This window comes from Nannospalax galili, unplaced genomic scaffold (assembly GCF_000622305.1).
Source record: "Nannospalax galili isolate Female #2095 unplaced genomic scaffold, S.galili_v1.0 scaffold853, whole genome shotgun sequence".
Classification (NCBI taxonomy): domain Eukaryota; kingdom Metazoa; phylum Chordata; class Mammalia; order Rodentia; family Spalacidae; genus Nannospalax; species Nannospalax galili.
In genome coordinates, this window is record NW_008332825.1 from 1,294,929 (window position 1) to 1,311,818 (window position 16,890).

At 44.8% G+C, this 16,890-nt stretch overlaps 1 protein-coding gene across 1 annotated transcript in view; it reads right to left on the minus strand.

Moving 5' to 3' along the window:
- Window positions 1-8,585: 8,585 nt before the first annotated feature.
- The window catches only part of Srgn (serglycin), an 18,212-nt gene continuing 9,907 nt past the window's right edge, over window positions 8,586-16,890 (minus strand). Inside the window, exons 2-3 of the mRNA XM_008827814.3 lie at window positions 14,720-14,867; window positions 8,586-9,294 (exon numbers count right to left, since the gene is read on the minus strand). Of these exons, the coding sequence (XP_008826036.1) occupies window positions 9,033-9,294; window positions 14,720-14,867 (410 nt within the window). The 3' untranslated portion in view covers window positions 8,586-9,032. The remainder of the gene's footprint in view (window positions 9,295-14,719; window positions 14,868-16,890) is intronic.

Consider the following 16,890-nt stretch of genomic DNA (forward strand, 5'->3'; position numbering starts at 1 on the left):
ACTCCAGTTCCAGGGGATCAGATGTCCTCTTCTGATCTCCGCAGGCATTGCATGACACTGGTGCTCTTACATATATACAAGTAATACAGTCATACACATAAAATAAAAATAATAAATTTTTTTTGGTCTTTTTGAGACAGGGTCTCCCTGTAGCCCCAGCTGTCCTGGAACTTCCTATGTAGACCAGGCTAGCCTTGGACTCACAGAGATCCACCTGCCTCTGCCTCCCGAGTGCTGGGATTAAAGGTGTGCGCCACCATGCCCAGCCATAAATAAAATATTTTTAAGTGAGGAAAAAATAATTTTAAAATATTTTAAAAGAATTTGGTTCATACACTCCATTTTTCCAGAATTCTGTGGTGGTAAGCCATGTGCAGCTTTCAAGTAATTTTTAACCCCTAAATCTCCAACTGTACCACATCATTCACCATTGTGAATTCCAAACCAGAGAATAGTTTCTTCCAGGAGGAGCCTAGCCACTTTGTGAGCTTTTTCTGCGTAGGAATGGAAAGCCTCTACCCAGCCTGAGAAGGTGCATACAAAAACTTACAGGCAGGGCCTGGAGAAACGGCTCAGCGGTTAAGAGCACTGGTTGTTCTTGCAGAAGACCTGGGTTCAAATCCCAGCACCCACATGGCAGCTGACAGCATCTGTAACTCCAGTCCTAGGGAATCCGACAACCTCTTCTGATCTCCTCAGGCATTGTATGACACAGGTGTACTTACCTACACGCATACACATAAAATAAAAATAATAAATAAAATTGAAAAACAAAAAACAAAAATTCACAAGTGTTTGTAGCCCTGGGTCCAGAGGAGTTCAGGCAAGTCAACAACCACATTTTCTTCTTCCTTCCTTCCTTCCTTTCTTTCTTTCTTTCTTTCTTTCTTTCTTCTTTCTTTCTTTCTTTCTTTCTTTCTTTCTTTCTTTCTTTCTTTCTTTCTTTCTTTCTTTTTTGGTCTTTTTGAGACAGGGTCTTCTTATAGCCCCAGCTACCCTGGAACTCACTATGTAGACCAGGCTGTCCTCAAACTCACAGAGATCCACCTGCCTCTGCCTCCCAAGTGCTGGAATTAAAGGTGTCCACCACCACCCAGCAACAACCACATTTTCAAATGGGGCTTCTCCAACACCTTGTACCCCCGGGGAAGCGTTAAGTCTCTATGTTATTCAGGAGACATATTTCATGCTGCTCACACACAAATGGAGCCACACTAGAGGACATAGAAATATTAGTTTAGTTTCCAGGGCTGTTCAACCAATGTGAGTTCCTTAGTGGAACTTCCTGATAAAAGTAGGGACCATCACCTCAGAAACTGCTATCCACCATCCTTCTGGGACATGATTTCTATTCTCAGTCTTAAACCAGGCAACCTGCTGGGAGCAGTTAGGGTTCCATTCAGCTAACTGGAAAGCTACAGCTAAAGTCAGTGATTCTCTCTTCTCTATGGAGGCTGCTGCAGGGCTGGCCTTCTGATCTTTTCTGTTCCCTTAAGCTGTCATTGTATTTCCCTTTTGCTGCCCCAGACAGTGCGTGACAGCTACACTTTTAGGGGGCTATACAGCATCTAGAAGCTAGAGCATTTCTTTAGCATGCCTTCTGTCCATTCCCCCTTTCTCCTTGTGTAAAGCCCCTTGTAGATGAAGGGTAGTGAAGGCATATTTGGAGTCTGTGCAAATGTTGACCTGTATCCCTGCCACCAACTGGGGGCGGGGGCTTGGATTAACGTGATGGATTCTGCCTTTTGTGCTGAGTTTCCTTTCTGAAGGGGCTCTGCCTGGATGATACAGTATGAGAACCAGGTGCTGTCCTTCACTTATAAAGCTGCTCCCACCTGTGAAATACTCAACATCAGGGTCCCTAAGGGGCTGGTCTGTCAAGTCAGGCTGACTGGAAAATGAAGGTCCATGATTTCAATACAAACATAATCCAGCTGACCTGGACCCACAGGCAGCAGGGTGGCTGGGTTCAGGGTCCATACCACTTCTAGGCAAATGTGTATTTTCACATAGCCTCCCTTGATAGCTGACCACCCTAGCATTAGTTAACCAATATCATCCTTATATTCTATTAAGGTTAGCACTGCATAAGGTACTCAGACTGTCAGTTCTTATCCCATAGCTGGGGTATTAGCCTCTGATAGTGAAAGAGTCATGGCAGCCAGCACACGCAGACAAGGGGCCATCTGCTAGACATGGAGTCCAGGTGCTTTGAGAGATAAGTGACCCGGAGATGACATGACCTCAGCATCTGAGTCAGTACTCCCACTGTGGTGCCAGTGTACTCATGTACATATAAGAAGAAAGGCCTTGTTATGTCTGGGAGCCCTGACACCGTGGTACTAGTAAGGGCCTGTTTAATCATTCTGAAGGTTTGTTATTGTGTTCTTTCCCATAGTCTTGGCTCTTTCTCACCCCTCTTTGTAGCATTATAAAGGGGCCTGTCCAGAACAGAAAAGTTAGGTATCCATATTCTGCAAAAATCCAGCAGCCACAACAAATTCCCTGACTTGTGTCAGGTGGGGACTGAGATGGAGCACACAGTCCACTTCCTCTCTGGGCCAAGCTGACACTGTTCTTGGGACAAATGAAACTGAGATACTTAACTTTTTCCTGGAAAATTTGGGTCTTTTTCCTTAAAACCTTGTCACCTGCTTTCCACAGGAGGGTGGGGATAACCATGTCCCCTCTGTGTAGTCCTCCTTTGTTGCTCCTGACCATAGAAGGTCATCTACACATTGGAGCCACGGGTAGCCATGCTGAACCAGTGGCCTGGGAGGTGCTGAAAACAAGTTCTTAAGCCTCTGAGGCAATCTGGTTCATGTCAATTGGCCCTTGTCACCACTTTTAGGGTTTACCCATTGGAAAACAGAGATGCTGGAGGGTCACACGGACACAGAAGAAGGCATCTTTAAGGTCTAAGCATGTGAAGAAAGTGATTCCAGCAGGGAAAAGCCCTAAAAGTACGTATGGGTTGAGAACAACTGGGTGTATAGTGACAGTGGTTTGATTTACTGCTCACAAGTCCTGGACCAGCTGATAATCATTGGTCCCTGGCTTTTGGACTGGCAGGCAGGAGAGGTAGGTTCCAAGATGACTGGCAAGGCCAGAGGATTCCATACTTTAATCTTTCCAAATGATTTTGAGTACCAGTCTGTGCCATAGTAGAGATTAAGTACTGTCTCCAGCGGGTGGGCTTAGGCCCTGGCTATAATTCCAGTTTTGAGCGGTATGTTTTAAACCAACCCCAGGGGATTATCTTCAGCCACCCCTCCCCAAGGCACCCTGAAGTCAAGTTCTGGCCCCAGCTGTGGTTCCACTATAAGACTGAAGAGGTGCCACTCCTCTTCTCAAGGGACACCAAGAGTCATAATTTTTGCTCTAGATTTTCCTAGGGTCAGGGTGGCTTTCCCGGCAAATCTCATCACAATAAAGGAACAGGGTACTCAGGGTGATACAGGAATTCAAGAATCGCCTTGTGGCCTCCCAGGTTACACTGTCTGGGCAGCAAAAAGGGATGATAGGCTCTGTTACCTGTGGCCTCCACAATCGTAGTATGCCTTCATGATAGCGAGCCTATGGTCTGAGTCACCACTGAATAATGTAGCTCCAGTATCTACCATAAAGTCCACAGGCTGGCCCCTTCTGTCATTCAGACCATAGGCTCCTGGGAACCAACAAGTCTAGTCTTCCTCATAGCCTTCCAAGGTAGCTAAGCCCATGACCTCATTCTCTGGGACCTTGCATTGCCGCTGTCCAGGTTGGTACCACCTTGGATCACCTAGCCACTCTCTCCCTCCATCACTGATGGATCATGTGAGCATTCTTGGACTGTTGTGGCCACTCATTTTTCCAATGGCCCACTTGGAAACAGTAAGCACACTGATCCCCTTACCTCTGAACAGGTCATTTCTGCCTGTCTGTTTCCTTGTTGGTTTTGACTTTGACATCATGGAGCTTCACATTGGGGGTGTCCAGAACGCTCCACTAGCAGATTTACTCTTTTTCCTTTTTTCTTTCTTTGTTTTTTTTTTTTTTTTGAGTAGTATAAAAGTTGTTTACTCTTGTTTCTACTGTAAAACTGTAAGTTAAAATGAAAAAGTGATTATATAGGTGTCAGTAATCAGAGACTACAGTGCAGATATTTTATCTAACATATGGTCAGCAAACTTCAGCATAGCAGATTATAACAGTATTTATTACACAGTCATGAGGTAAAGCAGAGCTCAAAACAGATACACATGCCATGTCAACACACATCATCATCATCTTTATCACATTTAGGGTTGACATACTGTGTTTCAATTTATTTACCATTCTGAAATATCAATGTTTAAGTCAAGGCTTTTACACATTGATCAACTTATTTCAAGTTCTCAGACCAAGTAACAGCTTCCTATCTTAGTTACATGTTAAGTAACTATAGTATAATACAATCTGTGTAATTTTTTAAAATCTTTTTGAGACAGGGTCTCCCTGTAGACCAGCTGGCCTGGAACTCACTATGTAGACCAGGCTGGCCTCGAACTCACATCCAGTTCTTTCAGGGAGGTTGGAGAGCCCAGGTCTGCTGGAGAGCCCAGGTCTGCTGGGGAGAGACTTGTGTTTACCACTCTCTGCGGCATGGGGGCCTTGTCAGAGTCTGGACTCGCTGACACTCTGCAGTGCTAAGCTCCCTACTGCTCCCTTCCCCTGTCCCAAGCTCTGCATACAAATGGTGTGCAGGGATTTCCAAATGTGGTTCCTGAGCATTGCCATTCATTTCCTAGCTATCACAGGGTATTTCCAGCCACCTTGGTGAGCCCTCTGGTAACTTACAGATAGGTATGCCACAGACAGGACTGGAAGTCAGGGGCTGATTGAAAAGACTGGGGCTTGTAATCCAGTCTCTCAAAGCCTTCTTCAGCCTTCTAACATGAAGGGGCTTGCTCATCATGCCCCACAAGTGCCATGGTTTCCAAAACTTCCTCTTTAGTTTTTCAAAGTGGCTGACATCATCACCACCTCGTTGGATAAAGGCATCAAAGAAAGCAGAGTGACTTTTTGCAATATTTTATACAATTGCAACACCCTAGGGTGACCATTACTGTGAGTGGGTTCAACTCTGCCCAGCAGTGGCCAAGGACTACTCTTCCCAGAGTTCATGCTGCTCCGGCAGATGCAGTGGCCCTGTGGTCCCGGATGCCCCCCACTCACATATAGAAGCACAGGGTCTTAGTGGGCATGCTTGAGGGTGCCCCCCTCCTGCCCCAAGGGCACTGGTCACAGCTCTGGCTGAAGTTCATTGGTGGCGGGGTCTTTAAAAAAAATTTCTTTTTAAATTTTGTATGGCTGGGCGTGGTGGCACACACCTTTAATCCCAGCGCTTTGGAAGCAGAGGCAGGCAGGTCTCTGTGAGTTCAAGGCCAGCCTGGTCTACATAGTGAGTTCCAGGACAGCTGGGGCTACAGAGAGACCCTGTCTCAAAAAGACCCCCCCCAAAAAAAATTTTGTATGTTTTGTTTGCATGTATGTAAGTGCATCTGTGTCATGCAATGTCTGTGGAGGCCAGAAGAGGGTGTCAGATCACCTGGAACTGGAGTTGCAGACGGTTGTTAGCTGTCATGCGGGTGCTGGAAACCAAACTGAGGCTCTCTGAAAGAGCAGCCAGTGCTCTTAACTGCTAAGCCATGTCTCCAGCTCCAGATTTATCTTTTTCTTTAAATTTTTTGACTTATTTTTATTTTATGTATGAGTGCTTTGTCTGCATGTATGTAAGTCCACCTCTGTGGGTACCCACAGGAGTCAGAAGAGGGCATCAAATCTCATGGACTAGGGTTGGAGTTTCTCTTTCTCATCCTTCATTCCGCTGCTCATCTGGCCTCTCATTCCCCATGGTTATGTCCAATGATTAGCATACATGCCAACAAGGTCCTCTAACTTTTGTAATATGTGCAAATGTCTGAGAAGCAAAGGCCATGTTTACCATCAGCTGGCTCTCAGGGTCAGAGGGTATGCAAAGGCAGGTTGTCACATTTGTAATGTCCATTGGTCCATATACATACCTCTGCCCAGACTTCTTAGCTTCCAATCAAAGGCATGTACCTGAAAGTGGGTGACTCTGCTTTGGCCAAAGCGCAACACCTGGTGGGCTGGGGAATTGGCTCCATCAAGTGCCTGTTCTACAGGCATGAGGACCTGAGTTTCGCTTCCCACAGCCCACATAAAAAGAGTGTTGTTCTGTGCTCTTGTAACTCCAGGGCTGAGCAGGCAGATACATTCTGGCCAAATCTATGAGCTTCAGGTTCAGTGAGATCCGGTCAAGAAATAAAAGGTGGACCCAGGCTTGGTGGTACATGTCTTTAGTCCCAGCACTTGGGAGGCAGAGGCAGGCAGATCTCTGTGAGTTCAAGGCCAGCCTGGTCTACATAGTGAGTTCCAGGCCAGCTGGGGCTACAGGGAAACCCTGTCTCAAAAAGACCAGGAAGAAAAGAAAAGAAAAGAAAAAAGGAGTGGAGAATGGTTGAGGAAAGATGATCCACATCTGATCCCTGGTCTCCACATGCACACATATGCCTAGCTGCTCCAATGGAGCTACCACTTGATTGAATGACTGAACCTGTAATATCTACTGTCATCCTCCAGGATCCATTTGGCCTTTCCAAGGCCCAGACTCATAAATTACATAGAGACAAAATGGAGTCCAATGTCTCTGCATTTCTTAGGCTTTTAACAATGTTACTAACTTCTGACATTTCCTTAGGGGGAAAAAACCCCTAGATTTTTCATGTATTGGCAGAGTGGGTAGATTAGGCCCAGAATTTCCAAATGATCTTTCCCATCTTAATAGCTTCTTATTATAAGAAATAATGTAGATCCCAGCATAAACATGCAGCTCGGTTAGCAGAGTGCTCTCCTAGTATGCATGAAACCCTGGGTTGAATCCCCCATCACATAAACATCAGCAATCCTAACACTCAGGGGGTAGATACAGGAGAATTAAGAAAGCCAGCCTGGGCTGCATGAGAATCTGTCTCAAAAAATAAGTAAATAAAGTAAGACCTATCACTTGGGAGGTGGAGACAGGAGGATCCAAAGTCATCTTTGGTTACACAGGGGAGTGCAAGTCCAGGCTGGGCTATGTGAGACTCAGTCTCTTTTTTATTTTAATTAATTAACTAATTAATTAATTAATTTTTGTATTTTTGAGACAGAGTCTCCCTGTAGCCCCAGCTGGCCTGGAACTCACTATGTAGACCAGCCTGGCCTCAAATTCTGCCCGTCTCTGCCTCCCAAATGCTAGGATTAAAGGCGTGCACCACCATGCCCGGCTTCAAAGATGTGTCTTGATCACTTACCTACTAATAGAAACTTAGGCTCTAGAGCCCAGTAAGAAAATAGTATTCACCCCACACATTCCAAGCATAGAATTCATCCCACGCACTCCAAGCTGCAACAAACCCTCACATCACCACTGCATAACTGGACATACTGCAGTCTTCTAGGATCCTGCTCAAAGGATTACTGCTTTTTCATTCCTAGATACATGTCCCAGGCTCATTTCTCATTGCAGCTGGTTTGTTTGTTAGTTTGTTTTGTTTTTGAAGCAGGGTCTCCCTGTAGCCCCAGCTGTCCTGGAACTCACTATGTAGACCAGGCTGGCCTTGAACTCACAGAGATCCGCCTGCCTCTGCCTCCCAAGTGCTGGGACTACAGGCATGCGCCACCATGCCTGGCCCAGCTTATTATTTTTATTTTATGTGTATGAATGTATTGCCTGCATGTGTGTAAGTGCACTTGTGTCGTGCAATGCCCAAGGCAGTCAGAAGAGGGCGTTGGATCTCCTGTTACTGAAGTTAAGGGCCGTTATTAGCTGCCATGTGGGTGCTGGGATTCGAACCCAGGTCCTCTGCAAGAACAGCCAGTGCATTTAACCACTGAGCCACCTCTCCAGCCTGAGATTCTGTCTCAAAGAAGCAAAAACACAAACAGAAGAATATGGAAGTTGTGCTGGCTTCCAAGCATTTTCATTTACTCCTATGCTCATGCACTGGGGAATGACCTCTGTGAACCAGGTCAGCTCTGCACCTTCCCACCATCTACCCCCACTAACATAGAAGGCATGATTAAAAGATCAATGATGTCAGCTGGGCGTGGTGGCGCATGTTAATCCCAACACTCAGGAGGCAGAGGCAGGCGGATCTCTGAGTTCAAGGCCAGCCTGGTCTACACAGTGAGTTCTAGGACAGCTGGGGTGACAGGGAAACCCTGTCTCAAAAAGACAAAATAAAATAAAATAAAATAAAATCAATGATGTCTTGTCAAGACTCTCTAAAGAAATTCCTGATCAAAAATCATTATTTCCTAGAAACAGAACAAGAAATCCCAGACAGCTGACACCTTCTTATTGCACTTCGGCAAAACAAGCAAGGCCTCCAGGAACAGTGCAGGGCAGCATGAGGTGTTGAGACCATAGTTGTGCTTTAATTGGGGTGTTAATTTTCTGTCAGGACCACCAGATGTCTAGATAAACAAAGTCTGCTGGTTCTACATCATATCCGGTGGTCATATCGCACACAGCAAAAACCTTCACACTGTAAACCACGTCACATAACCACTGTAGAAGGTCACTGGTTTTATTTTAGTTTAGTTTAAAGCAAAACAGGGTTTATCTGTAATTCACAATCAGAGTCCTTGTTCCTGAACACTTAGGTATAAAATATTGCCCATCATTTTGCTGTTCAAATTGAATTTTTCAAAAACAGCATGACTTTTAAAAGTTACTATTTAATAACTGGAGTCTAAGTTAATTTCATAATGAGGTTGATACAGTGATATAAAAATGTAGGTATTCCCAGAACAATAAGATAGATAACAGCAATAGCACATACTTCTTTAAGAATTAATGAGAATAAAAGGGTGATAGGGTTCAAGATTTGTTCCACGTATTAAAATTTTCTGTAAAACTCTTTATCCCAAGACTAATCATTTAAACATGGTACACAAAATATTCTGGTTACAGTGTTCAATGCCAAGGTGGGGAAAGGTCACTTTCACGCAATAAAACCATCTTTTGCTTGTTCTTGGTTTTGCATGGGGAGCTTCCTCTCAAGAGACCTTAAGTTGTAATAGAAAACATCATTTTCATCTACTGGCTGGTATCCCCATTCCATGTTAGCTAGGAAGCCACTTCCAGATTCTGAGCCAGAACCAGAGCCTGAACCAGAGCCAGAGCCAGATGGAGAGCCGGAGCCTGATCCAGAGTACTCTTCAGAAATAGGGAAGACATCATTCCAGTCCTGGGATCTTCTCATTCTGAAATATGAAAAGAAAAACAATGTAAAGTTTGATTCATAAAGAGCATGACTACGGAGCTGGAGAGATGGCTCAGCAGTTAAGAGTACTGGCTGCTTTTGCAGAGGAACTGGGTTCAATTCCCAGCACCCACGTGGTAGCTAACAACATTCGTAACTCCAGCTCCAGGGAATCCAACACCCTCTTCTGACCTCTGGGGGCAATGCATGACATGAGTATACCTACCTCCATGCAAGCAATACACTCATAGACATGAAATAGAAATAACAATTTTTTTTATTTTTTTATTTTTTGATCTTTTTTGAGACAGGGTCTCCCTGTAGCCCCAGCTGGCCTGGAACTCGCTATGTAGACCAGGCTGGCCTTGAACTCACAGAGATCCGCCATCCTCTGCATCCCTAGTGCTGGGATTAAAGGCGTGCACCACCATGCCTGGCAGAAATAAAAATTTTTTTTAAAAAGAGCATAATTATAACATTTTTAAAGACTTATTTTATTTTTAATTATGTTTCTGTGTTTGTGCCTGTGTGTGTGGGTATGTGCATGTGAATGCAGGTGCCTACAGAGGCCAAAGGCATCCAGTTTCCCTAAAGCTGGAGTTACAAGCAGCTGTGAGCTGCCCAATGTGGGTGCTGGGATCATCTGCAAGGTTAGTAAGCACTCTTAACCACTGAACCATCTCTCCATTCCCCAATCATAATTTTTAATATAAAGAAATAAGCTGGTTGTAGGGTGCACACAAATAATCCCGGCACCTGGGAGGTGGAGATAGGAGGCAATAGGCACTATGTATCCTTGGCTATATAGTGAGTTGTGACCAGCTCATGGGGTACATGAGCTCTTGTCTCAAAAATAGAACAAAAACGGGAAAAAAATGAGAAAATAAATTTAAGCACCTAGTGAAAAAAATAAAAGTCAGGCGCCATGAAGTCTCTCAGGCAGGTCGCGTACCGGTCAAGAATTCCAACTTGCCGATAAGTAAGTTTTATGGCCGAGACATCTGGCTTACTGATAAGTAAGTTTCATGGCCGAGACATCTCCAACTCACTGATAAATAAGTTTTATGGTTGAGACATCTGGCTTAGTGATAAGTAAGCTCCCCGCTCTCCCTGTAGCATTTTGTAATAGTTTAAACTAACCAATAACCGCGTTTCTGCTTCTGTATCCTGCTTCTGCCCTATAAAAGTGCCAAACCCCAGCCTGTAGGCGCGCAAGTCCCCCGAGGAGACTTTGTGCCCACAGGTACCTGTGTACTAAATAAACCTCTTGCTGTTGCAACCCGAAGGCTGACTTGTCCTCTGTGGTTTCACTCTTACACTAGTTGTTCAAATTCAAATTTAAAACCGTAGTCAGCTGGGCGTGGTGGCGCACGCCTGTAGTCCCAGCACTTGGGAGGCAGAAGCAGGTGGATCTCTGTGAGTTTAAGGCCAGCCTGGTCTCCATAGTGAATCCAGGACACCCTGTCTGCCACGCTTCTCTTTGTTTGTTGTTTGCTCCACTTCCAGGTCTCCCATGGCAGACTTGTGCAAACAAGTCCACTTTTCTTATCACAACTATAGCAATCTTATATTTTGGATTTGCTCACACATCATTTACTTTTTTTTTTTTAAAAAAAGACCTTTTTGTTACTTTCTCACTAGAGAAAGGGCACACAGCCAAGTCAATCTAAACAGAGAACATTTTTCCCAACGTAAGCTTTCCACAAAACTTCTACTACACATACACTGCTTCATCCAACAAAGCTTACTCTATTTCATTTTATTTTTTTGTTTTGTTTTTTTGAAAGAGGGTCTACTATTTGGCCTAGAGTTCGATATGTAGATCAGGCCTGCCTTGAACTGATAGAGAACTGCCTTTGCCTCTGCCTCTGCCTCCTGAGTGCTGGGCCTAAAGGCATGTGCCACCATGCCCGGCTTACAAGGCTTACTTTTGAGAGAATTAAAAAGAGAACTGTCTCAATATGTAGCCCAGGCTGGTCTCAGAGGCTCCTGCCTCAGCCTCCTAGTGCTGGAATTACAAGTGTGTGCTTTCATGCCTGGCTTGAGAAATTCTTTGTAGAAGTTATTTTTACCAGCATATTAACATTTAATTTTCCTCTCCCAAAACATATCTTGTAAGACCTGAATCTACACTCATGAGCTGAGAGTGAGGCTACTGGGGCTCGGAGTGTGTTGATTGCATTTCCAATGAGCACCCAAGGACAGAACAGAAAAATGGTGTGCCCATCCTTGGCAAATCAGGACAGCAAAGTATCTTTGTCAAATGGTGAATATCAAGTCCAGAGTGGTGGCACACAGCTCTAATCCCAACATGTGGGAACTAGAGTTAGGAGGATGACCACAAGTTTGTGGCCAGCCCGCTGTCCATAGCAAGACCATGTCTCAAAAAGAAAAAAATTAAAAAATAGCCAGGTATGATAGCACATGCCTTTAATCCCAGCTCTCAGGAAGCAAGCTCTCTGTGAGTTCCACACCAGCCTGGTTTACATGGCAAGTTCCAGGCCAGCCAGGGCTGCATAGTGAGACTCTATCTCAAAATAAATAAATAAAAAAATTTTAAAATGTGGTAGTCTATGGGTCATTTCCTTAAAAAAAATCACAAATCACAGACCATAAAACATATTAAAGTTGTAGTTAGCCATGTTAACTATATATATATATTTGTTGAACATCTGGTCCCTGTTCCGAGCACCTGAGACAGAACATAATAAGATAGGGACAGGGACAGTGAAGTCACTGCTCAAGAAGTTTATAACTCAGTTAATAAATCAATCCGGAAAATTGTGGGTGGTGCAGAGACACGAAACATACACATGTCATAGAGTGCGACCAGGCGGCTCCTTCAGGCCACAGGATCAGAAAGAGCTGGAAACAGATTTGTCAGTTCCTGACACACAGATGGCGTTAAAAGGCATGGAACAGCAGAGGTCACCCAGAGAAAGCATGTAGGCCCATGACAGACACAAGGATACACTAACATTAAAAATTCAGTAGGGGGGCTGGAGAGATGGCTTAATGGTTAAGAGTACTTGCTGCTCTTGCAGAGGACCCAGGTTCAGCTCCCAGCAACTATGTGGTGGCAACAAATGTTCCAGGAGATCTGATGCCCTCTTTTGACCTCTGAGGGCATCACATACACATGGTGCACTAACGTGCAGGCCAAACACTCATATAGATAAAATAAAATTTAAAATATTAAAAAGTAAATTGAGCAGAGGAGAAAACAGTCGGGGAAGCAGAAAAACCCCTGGTAGCTGGGAGTCCACAGAGAAAGGTATTTCAAAGGAAGTGGTGACTCGACCATTTTTAAAGGCAGTTAAGAGGTCAAGCAATCTAAAAATAGAGACAATAAATAGCTGTGCCAAGCAGGTGAATCAGGAGTTCACCAAGCAGACCTGACAGAGGATAACCACAGATGTCCAACTGTAGGGGCTGCAGAGAGGAGGCAGGCAGCAAGCACAGGTGACCCCTGAGTGCTGACGTGATGATCAGAGTGGGGCGATGGCTGCAGAGCTACAGAGGCAAGGGAGGGAGTCCATCCTACCCCAGGAAGTCCTAGTGTATTCATATAGTGATGGGGAGAGAACACTGGTCCAGAGTGACCCATCCAGACCTGAAGTCCTAGATAAGGTGGTGGATGTAGGATAATAGTCACGCAGAGGACTGAATCAGGAAACCTCTCTGAATATTTAACATGAGGGGAACTGCTTAAACATGGAATGGTAGAGAAGTGAAGTCAGCAGGAGATATAGTAACCAGACATGATCAATGGCAAGATATCTTCCCAGCACCATGCATCTGGCAACTCATAATCATCTGTAACTCCAGCTCCAGAGGATCTGACACCCTCTTCTGGCCTCTGCAGGTACCTACACATACATGATATACACTCACAAATACAAATTTAAAAATAATAACAAAATCTGAAATAAAGTAAAAGACCTACAAAACGTGTGTGTGTGCAAGTATGTGTGTGTGTGCGTGTGCGTGTGTGTAAGCAGAACAGATATCAAGTGTCTTCCTCAATCACTCTATACTTTATCCTTTGAGACAGTCTCTCACTGAACCTGGAGCTCATTGGCTTGGCTAGGCTGGCCAGCCAATGAGTTCCAGGGACTTGCCTGTCCCCATCCACCCTACCTCCTCTCACCCTCCCATCCCTACCTCCACAGCACTGGGATTACAGACACTTGACAAGCTTTTATTTTGGAGTTGGGGAACCAAACTCAAGTCCTCCTGCTTGCCAGACAGGCACTTTACCAGAGAAACCATCTCCCCAGCACCTCCAAACCATTTTTATCATCTTATTTGCCCCCAAATACCCATTCAGCAACTACTCCTTATTCATCCTTCCCCTCTTCTCCCCAGCCCTGGCAACCACTAATCTACCTTCTGCCTCCAAGGATTTGTCTTTCTGAGTATTTCACGGAAATGCTGTCTATAATATATATTGTGTATGGTTGCTTTTGCTTTGGTTAGTTTCCTGGTTCGCCGTTATTGTTGCAAATATCAGTAGCTCATTCTTTGGAGGAGGAAGATTGGAGACAGAGTTTCATTAGGCCAGGATGACCTATAACTCATGATCCTCCTGCCTCAGTCTCCTGGGTGCTGGGATTATAGGCCTATGCAACCATGCCTGGCTCTGTTTCATCCTTTGTCTAAATAATAGTTAAATATATGGATACACCACCTTTTGTTTACCCCTTCACTTGATCAGTTCCTACTAGATTTTATGGTGGCCCTTATCTCTAATTCCAGCACTTGAGAAGCTGAGACGGTAAGAATGCTGTGAGTTCCAGGCCAGCAAGGGCAGCATTGTGAGTCCCATGCTAGCCTGGGCTACAGAGTAGAGCACAGTCTCAAAAAGAAACAAAAATAAAGCTGGTCTGGTGGCCCATACCTTTAATCTCAGCACTTGGAAGGCAGAGGCACATGGATCTCTGTGAGCTCAAGACCAGCCTGGTCTATATAGCAAGTTCCAGGCCAGTTGAGGTTACAGGGAGATCTTGTCTCAAAAACAACTAGTTCAATTTTAATATATAAAACACCCTATTTGCATAAATGAAGCAATCATCAATCATTTTCCACATATGTTGGGAAAAAGCACTCATTGTTTATTCCTGTCCAACCACAAGGAAGCTTTACAAACTGTAAGTGAACCATGTATGCGTGTGCCTCTCATGCATCAGTGTGCTGTGCAGTACAAACTGAATTACCACAGGAGACTGAAGAGAAACAGTCTCTTCTCACTCTCTCCCAAGTTCTAGGATGCCAGATATTTACCACCACACCCTGCTTGGATATGAGTCAATGCACAGTTCAGACAGGTTGAGTCTGAACCAGGCCTCTTTGGCACAGGCCTGCAAATCTAGCCACTCTTGAAAGATTTCTCTAGGGATTGTGAAATCGGACAAAAGTCCACTTACAAAATAGGATCTGTCATTGGAGGGCGGATGTGGTTGGATCCATCTGTACTGAGGTCGAACAGTGGTCTCTTCTCCTCAATGCAGTTTGCAGAGATACTGTTGGGACTGCAGCGTACCCACTGGTACCTGGCTCTCCGCATGGGATAACCTGCCCAAACAAGAAATCCACACGGATAAGTATTCCTAGACAGCTTCTAATCACTGTCTCTAACAAGTCAATCAACTGGATTCTAAACTGGCACAGAGTCACAGGTTTATGCCCAGGAACAAACCAGCACCCAGTGTGTGGCAGGCTTCGATGTACGTTGTTTGTCCTTCTCAAAGCACTTCTACCAAGTAGCAAGTAGTTCTAGATAATAAAATGGGCCAGATGGCTCAGTGAGGAATGGTGCCAGCCACCAAGCCCGCCTACCTGAGTTTAATCCCTGGGACCCACATGACAGAAGGAAAAACATAACTCTTGAAAGTCGTCCTCTGACTCACATGCACGTGCGCATACACACACATATAAGCACATAAAAGACATAAATAAAATATTAAATTTTTTATGTATTATTTTTCTTATTTCATGTATATGAGTGAATTGCTTACATGTATGTAAGTGCACTCGAGTCATGCAATGCCTGCATAGGTCAGAAGGGGGTGTTAGATCCCCTGAACTGGAGTTACGGATGGTTGTTAGCTGCCAAGTGGGTGTTGGGAATCGAACCTGGGTCCTCTGCAAAAGCAGCCACTACTCTTAATCGCTGAGTCATTTTCCTAGCCCTGACCTAAATAAAATATTGAAAAATAAAAAGACTAGAATAAAATTTGGAGTTAGCTGCCTAGAAAGGAATCTCAACTCTGGTGCTGGCTAGTTCTGAAACCCTAACTTCTCTGAACCCCCACTGTAAACTTGAACTCACAGAGGTCCTCCTGCCTCTGCCTCCAGAGTGCTGGGATTAAAGGTGTGTGCCACCACTCTCGGCCCCCCTAGAACTCTTTTTTACAATGTGTATGAGTATTTTGCTTGCATGCATGTATGTATACCATGTGTGTGCCTGGTGTCCATAGAAGGCAGAAGAGGCTGTTGAATTCTCTGGAACTGGAGATAGTTATCAGCTGCCATATGCGTACTGGGAACTGAACTCAGGTACTCTGCAAGAGCAGCAAGGACTAGAATGCTTGATCCTTGCACCTAAGTATTCCAAGTACTATTCCAAGTACTGGCATTGCAGGTGAGCGCCCCCATACCTAGCTCTATTATTATCATCATTATCATTATCTCCTCTATATACAAGGGTAGATCAAATCATAAAGATGCTAAGAAGAGGAGCCCAAATTGACATCTGTACCAGATCCTAAAGGCTGCCTCTCTTACAGAGATGATTCAGACGCTGTACTTCAATTGTAGCTGTTATGACAGGGGTCTTTCCATGTAGCCCAAGCAGGGTTGAATAGGGAGAAGAGCATCCTCTCTCACTCGCCCCCAAGCTCTAGGACACCAATATTCACTACCACCCTCTGCTTGGAGATGAGTTAGAGCACAGTTCAGACAGGTTGAGTAAACCAGGACTGGTGGCATAGGCCTGCAATCGTAGCCACTCAGAAGGCTGAGGTAGGAAGATCACAAATTCAAGGCCTGCCAGAGCTACAGAGTGAGTTCAAGGCTCTCCTGAGCAACTGAGGGAGAGAATTTGTGGTAGAGAACTTACCTAGTATGTGCAAGGCCCTAGGTGCAAACCCTAGTACCAAATGGGGAGGAAACCCAAATGGTTGGGTACATTCAGGAGACCTGTGAAAATACAGTCCTACCACTTGTCTTTTAGGGTCTTCTGGCACTAATGTTTTAAACTTATATTTTATTCATTTATCTGTTGGGGGTGGACATGCCAAGGCACGCAGTGAAGGTCAGAGGACAACTTGAGGGAGTTGATTCTCTCCTTTCATCACATAGGTTCTGGGCATCAGGCTTAACAACACGTGACTTTATCCACTGAGAAATCCTACTGGCCCCCATTCTTTTTTTAAAATAATTTTTTTAGCTGGGCATGGTGGTGCACACCTTTAGTCCCAGCACTTGAGAGGCAGACGCAGGTGGATCTCTGTGAGTTCAAGGCCAACCTGGTTTACATAGTGAGTTCCAGGCCAGCTGTGACTACAGGGAGACCCTGTCTCAAAAAGACCAAAAT